Here is a 7,154-nt window from a genome sequence, read left to right on the forward strand (position 1 = left end):
ACTAACAGACCAATGAGTGTATTACTGATGCTTAAAACACCAGTGCAGGGTATGTCTGTTGTATATGGACGCAAATTAGCATCTTTATGTGATTAAATATTTTTTGTGCACTAATTGTCCAAGAGTGCAGATTGATTTTTTTTGTGCTTGTATGCTGCCTAGATCAAACAGATCATGGAAGTTCGGTGAAACTTTAGAGGCTGCAGATGACAAATACATCAACACAGTTAATAACTCTGTTGTATTTATTAATAAAGCATTTATGTATTTGAACAACTTAAATTGTGATTAACTGTGTAGTTGATAATTAATCAGCCATAGGGTTCCGCTATAAAATGTAGAAATGGAATTTGTCAGGCTAAACTAAAATGCTACTGGAATGTTTAACACGCACAATAACACTTACGTTGATTCCATTCAAGCAGACTAGGATATTAAAACATCCTTAAAGGCTGCATTTGTTTGTAGAGACTGTTGCTGTAGAACATACAGCTCAAATGACGTGGTGCCAGTATCATTTTGGATAGAATGTTTTTTTTCTATTATTACTGATTTTATTTTTTTTCCCTTTTAGTTTTTCTGTGTTTTTTTTTTCCTCCTGCGTCTGGGAGCGCAAACTCCTGTGGTGCTGTGGTCCTCGCTTCTGCGTCTGCTGCACTGGGAATCAAAAAACAGTTTGTCATTAAAAGTATATCCCAAAGACTGTTGGTTTAAGGCACCAGGTCATGTCTGGCTTCAGTTTGTTATGCATTTCAGAGAGATCTCCTTTTTTTTAATTGTTAAGTGTCATAGAAAAAACAAATAACCAGCTGAAATCCAGCTGGTAGCTTCCACTTCCTGTATAAGCTGTTATACAACGAAATCACAAAATCTCCTTTAAACGTCCTCCTCTTTGCTGGCAGTAGAAACATAACTCTTTTTAATAAAATCTATTTCTAAAAAGTTTTCAACAGCTGGCTGGTTTCCACGACCTTGGGGGCCTAGCTGTGGGCCCGTTTCTCCTGCACAACTGTGCTCGTATTGTTACGGCCAGGCCTGTGTGACTTGTCTCGGTGGTTTCACGTTTCCCGAATCCTTTATCACCTTATGCGGTGATGAAAGAGTCTTTATCATCCAGTTCTGTACATTTCCTCCTAGCCCACATTCCATGCATGCAAACAACCAGTGCTACCTGAGGAGAAAGCTTCTACTAACACATATACAGGGAAACGGCCAACGGGCTCAAGGAGAGGTACACCCTGGATGGGACGCCAGTCCTTTGCAGGGCAGACAGACACAAATACACACGGTCACACCAGGGCCAATTCTTTCCCAAGTCTATTAGTCTAAACCAGCATGTTTTCAGACTGTGGGAGGAAAGTGGAGTGCCTAGATGGATTACATGTGAACCTGGGGAGAACATGCAAACTCCATGCAGACAGCACCCGAGCTCTGGAATTGAACCCAGAGCTGCAAGGCAGGAACGCTAAATACTGTGCCACTGTGCAGACGTCTACGCAAATCATATTCAGTAAAAAAAAATTTTTTTTACCATAATATCATACTGTAAATTTAATTATACAGTATTTTGTTGCTCCACGCTAAACGGTTTCTGGCCAGTTTCTTTGGTCAGTTACTGAACATGACCAGCCAGTTGCGTCAGTCCATTAGTTGCAAAGCAGCCCCTTGTGGACAGAGGTTCTCTTAGTCATTTTTAGTCAAATAGGGAAACTGAAGCTCTCTTCAGCGACTAATGTGCAAATGGCCTTTTTTGATTCCTTAAAGTGCATGCATAACATAAAGGGTTTTTGCACCACTTTGCTCTAGGATGTGTTTCTTCATTTCATGTTTCATGTTGAAGGAGAGGCTAATGTTTTTTTTTTCCAGACTGCAAAACGCAGTCTTCTTGGGGTGAGTGCAACAGGGTTGCAGTAGAGAGAGACACAATTTCCATTTCTCTTTGAAGTGACAAAAGCCCCCGTTCAAAAATATGTTTTAGTTTCAGCCTCTTTTTCCTTCTGAATTAATGCTTTCAGCTAGAATAAGTTTGCACGCTGTTCTTAGTGCCTCATTACAATATCGGCGTTTAGCAAAACCTCTTGTTCTTAATTGGAAAAGTCTCAGAGGTTCTCCACATTAAATAACGGAGGCACAGCGAAGGTCAAGAAAAGCAGATTATTTCACAATCTTCTGGAAAAGAAAGAATAATTCAGCTGGCAAATAGACTGTTTACAACACACATCAGGAAAGCACACACCCAGGAGAGAAGGTCTTAAAGCATCAGCATCCTTAATCCTTTCAATTCCTGCTTGGATTTTGTTTTTTTGCTACACTTCAGATTTTGTGCAGCGAAAATAAAGAGCCTTCTGTCGAGCACGTGCGTGCTGAAAAATAAGACCCCAGTGAGGCGCCGGGCAGCCAAGCTGGTTAATGGACAGACAAGAAGGCAGGCTGATGAGTGGCATTTGAACATACTTCACTGACACTCGATAAACCACCGTGCGAGAAAGGAGACCCCCTCCCGACATTTACAAGGTGCAACGTGAGAGTGCGGAACACTGCACCGCTGAGTTTTTCTTAAGACTACAATATGATCCCTTATTTAAGTCTCAAAAAAACAAAAAGAGAAAAATTCTCCCTGCCGTGCGTCACCTGTTACCTTATAAATACAGAAAGGCAGTCAGAAAGGCAAACATAGCTCTTGTGGAAGTCAACCTTTCTTAAGACGGTAACCCAAAGCTAAAATGCTGGGGGACTGCAGGCTTGCCTTGGCTTTGAAGGAAATATGGACTCTCTCTTTCCTGAGAGACGTCTTCTTTGAATTTGCAGGCACCGGCATCTTCCTGTTCGCAAGCTTGGCCTCCACCCTCCTGTGGCAGACGGCTGAGTTTCGGGGTGCGACCCCTGGGGCGTCTTGGACAGTTTCCGCCGCGCACACGCTCGCCCCGCCAGCTGTTGTGATCGGAGCGTCCCCAGACCCCGTCCGCGTGTCTCTCGCCTTTGGGATTTCGGTCGCTCTGGTGTCCCTGTGTTTGAGGTCAGGTGGGGGTGTTCATCTGAACCCCGCAGTGACCCTGGCGCTCTTGGCTGGACTGAGGGTGTCTCCACTGCGGGCAGTCCTTTACGTCTTAGCCCAGCTTGGGGGCGCCTTGATGGCCTCCGCAGTGCTTCTGGGGGTGACTCCGGAGGCCATCCGGGGAAAAACTGGCATAAACGAGGTGAGTGGACGTCTTGTATCGTCGGTTTGGTCATAGAAAACAAGTCCTCTGTCGCAATGATCCCTTTCTGCTGCCGTTTCTCTTTCAGCTGAGCCCAGGGGTTTGCGAGTATCAAGCCCTGTGTGTGGAGATGTTTGTCACCTTCCAGTTTGTCCTGTGTGTTTTTGCCACGTTGGATCCAAAATCTGCCCTCCATAAGTTGGCGCCTCTTGCGATAGGACTGGCTGTCACTCTAGGACATCTTGTTGCTGTAAGATTTACTTTATTCGTTCAGTTCTTTTTTGTTCTCGTTCTTTTTTTAGAACTGTAACTATATCTACTGAACACTAGACAGTAAGCAGAAAAGGTACTTATTATGCTCTCACTGAAATTGCAGTGGGGTGGCTAGCACTGATGCAGCTTGTGGATCCTGGGTTTGATTTCAGGCTGGGAGGCACCTTCTGCGTGGAGCTTGCATGTTCTCCTCCGTGATGCATGGATTTTCTCCAGGTGCTCCAATTTCCTCCCACCTCCCCAGAGATGTGCATTAGTTTTAAACTGTGCATGTGTTTGTGCCTCGCAACAGACTGGCTTGCGCCCTGTGGTTCTCTAATTGGTCTCAGGTCATCATGGCCCTTTCCAGGAATAAGCAGCTTCCAGTTTATGAATGCATGAGCATGCATTCTCTTCCTGGGCCACATTCTTCCCGAGCTGATCACATGCCCTATTTTTCTGATTTCTCCAGATTGGCTTCACGGGCTGCAGCATGAATCCAGCTCGGTCTTTCGGTCCTGCGGCGGTGACCGTTAACTTCAGATCTCACTGGGTGAGCCCCCGTCTCTGAGCCCTGTTCTTTCCGCGGGTCTTCGGGTACCCTTTTAAACTGGTCTTCAATTAATTACAATGTTTAATACACAGGAATGCCAAAGTCCTTAATGTAGGTCACATAGGGGATCCTGCTTCCACATCACTGCAGTGCAGATCCCTTGCGGATGGTGGGGGACCTCCATTCTGCACCAGCTGCCCCACTACACAGCAGATCAGGTGGAAAAGGGAGAAATTCTTTCACCACTTGAACGGAGGAGAAGCTGTGGTGAAGCCAGGCTGTACGAGCCCAGAGTGGAATTTATCATTGACACCCGGGTTAACACCCATGATATAACAGCAGGGGCCCTGTATACTGTATGTGGATTTTCATGTCCCTCTTTGTGTTTTAATGGTCTTTTCCCGGATGCTTTGGTTTCCTCTCGCCTCCCGAAGGCATGCATGATTGGGTTTCATTGGATAATCCTGGTTGTCCCCTAGGGACTACTCCCAGTTCCCATCAGCTGACTGAATGAGGCCTAGCATGGAAAAACAAATGCCATCTCAGAGCCTTTAGGCAGGCATGATACTGAAGTGAGTGTGATCAAAAAAGAAATTGCTGCATAAGCCTTCCTCGAGTCAAGGTGAAGATGCATTCATCATTCATGCTCAAGGCAGCTGTGGCTTCTGACGAGCGGTGTATTACAGATTTGGTGATGCACTGTAATACGAATGAGGAATGGTTACGAACAGAAGGAGGCCACTCTAGCCCAGAACTGTCTAAGCTTTTTTTTGGGGACCGTTTGTCTTGCAGGTGTTTTGGGCTGGTCCCTGCGGAGGCGCTGTCCTGGCCTGCCTGATGCACGATCTGATCCTTTTTCCCAGGTGGAGCGGCAGGAAGGGGTGGCTGCTGGAGATGAGAGCGTCCTGCCTCCGGGACAGCCGCCCGCAGCCAGGCACCAGGGAGCCGGAGTAGGGTTCTGGAAAAACGCCGCTCCTCCGATAAGGAACAGGGCGAGCGTTACAGTTTTAAGTCTGACTTCACTATATTGGAAATGTGGAAATGGTAGACGTGAACCACGTTTCAAAATACGGGTAAAGCAGGACATTTGTTAGACATCTTTTCACTCTACATCTCTTCGCCTCCCTTTCCAAAACCAGTCTGAGAAATATGTTTTCATTTCACACCAAACCTTCTCTTTCTAGAGATGCATATTTAAGCCTTTTACATTTAGAGCGGTTTTTTTGCACCAAAGACCACCATTACCTCTCTACACGGCAGACGGAATGAAGTATTTAGAAGTGCAACAGGCAGTTTGTGATGAAAAACTCTTGTCAGGAATAAAATATGTAAGTTATTAGCTGCTAAAACTAGTTTACTTAATCATTTCTTTTGGAGCATGTCCAGATATCTTTTTTTTCTTGACAGAAAATGATTTCACACACCGGGTCTCATAAATTTAATAAGCAACATGTCTGCGAACAAACTGTAAGCTGTTTTTAAAACAGATATATACGTCCTGGGATAGCTGCTATACTTATAGTGCACCACAACACAAAAACAGACTATATTCCCTGGTAGTGTATAGCTTACAGATGGATAATATTAGTTGCCTCTTTAGATGTAATATTATTTGTACCACTAAAATAAAATGCTGCTGTAATGCATAACATTCTTTTGATAAAAATCGATTAATGATGTATCATGAAAGGTGATGTTAAAATAAACTATTGTTATTATTGATGCTGTAGTTTAAGTACTGCTTCAGAACTATTACTGGAACAGTAATAGTTATTTCACTCATGACACTGCAGCCTGACAGTTGCTCTGAGATCAGGAATATTTTGCTTTTCCCTCCTTGAATTTATTTTTAATTCCGTGAAGCTTGCCAAGGAACCTTATCAGCCTTCTTTAGGAAGAGCTGTGTTGTGTCTTAATTATCTGGTTCGCCCAGCTCTCTGTATTGCATCACTGTAATATCTGTTATCAGAGGGCTTTTAGTATTCGCTGCTGCATTGAGAGACTGACATGAAGGCAACACATGTCTTCGTATTCTGTTGTAGTCAGGCTGTTCAGGCCTCAAGTACCAAGGAGACTGGAAGCTGTTTGCTTTAGTTGTTTCTTTCCTCCATCATTTCCAGAGACTTCTTGGATTCACAAAGCTGGCAAACCTGTGCCTTTGGGACCAGGAATAACCTGTGTGCTCAGCAGAGCCTTGCTAACAAAGCACGGTGATGAGCTGGGGATTTTCAGGATCATTTAGAAATGTATACGTTCTGCCTATTGTAATATTTCAGTATTCTATTAGTATGCATATATAAGGACTGCCAGCAGCCATATCACCCTGCAGCTCTCAACTGGCTACCCACTGAAGCAAAGCAGGGTTGAGCCTGGCTGCTGCTGGAAGTGGTGTTAGTGAGACCAGTGGGGGGTGCTCACCCTGCGGTCTGTGTGGGTCCTAATGCCCCAGTATAGTGGTGGGGACACTATACTGTAGTGGGTGCCGTCTTTCGGATAAGAATTTAAACCTAGGTCCTGACTCTCAGTGGTCATTAAAGATGCCCGGGCATTTCTGGAAAAGAGTAGGGAGTTATTCCGGTTTCCTGGCAAAATTTCCCCCCTCAGCCTTTACCGTGGCCTCCAGATTGTCCCCATGTATGATGGGCTTGCACTTGCACTTGCACTACGATGGACTGGCACCCTGTCCAGGCTGTACCCTGCCTTGCGCTCTCTGCTTGCTGGGTAGGCTCGGTTTCCCACGACACCTTATGGTATAAAGTGCTTTAGTAAATGACAAGGCATACAGTATATAAGGTTAAAAGCAGTATTCCATTACCTACAGAACCTCTCATAATACACGTGGAGAAAGGTGTGACCCAATGCTTTGGCTGAAGAGCCATCTTCTACTGTGCCTGAAGAAACATTGTTTCTCCATTTTATTTATCAGCGTGGGCTCCACCTGTACTTGTTCTTTTGAGGCTGACGTAGCTCCCCAGTTGAACATCTGGTTTCATAACAAATTCTCCTTTTAGAGGGAGATTTTCAATATTTAAAAAGCGGAGACAGAATTAAATGGGAACAGTGTTCAATATGCAAACTAAAAAAACCTAAACAACCTTTTCTGACTAAAAACCTAGAACATGGTTGTACCAGCCTTCCAATTTTTCTTGATA

General features: G+C 44.6%; 1 protein-coding gene across 1 annotated transcript; it reads left to right on the forward strand.

Annotated features, from left to right (window-relative positions):
- Window positions 1–2,723: 2,723 nt before the first annotated feature.
- On the forward strand, window positions 2,724–4,956 carry LOC148814783 (lens fiber major intrinsic protein-like). Its single transcript, XM_088905958.1, has 4 exons — window positions 2,724–3,197; window positions 3,286–3,447; window positions 3,922–4,002; window positions 4,795–4,956. Exons 1-4 carry the CDS (start codon window positions 2,724–2,726, stop codon window positions 4,954–4,956), a joined length of 879 nt encoding a protein of 292 aa, XP_088762084.1.
- The last annotated feature ends 2,198 nt before the right edge of the window (window positions 4,957–7,154 follow it).

This window comes from Atractosteus spatula, chromosome 26 (assembly GCF_055471065.1).
Source record: "Atractosteus spatula isolate fAtrSpa1 chromosome 26, fAtrSpa1.hap1, whole genome shotgun sequence".
NCBI classification, from domain to species: domain Eukaryota; kingdom Metazoa; phylum Chordata; class Actinopteri; order Semionotiformes; family Lepisosteidae; genus Atractosteus; species Atractosteus spatula.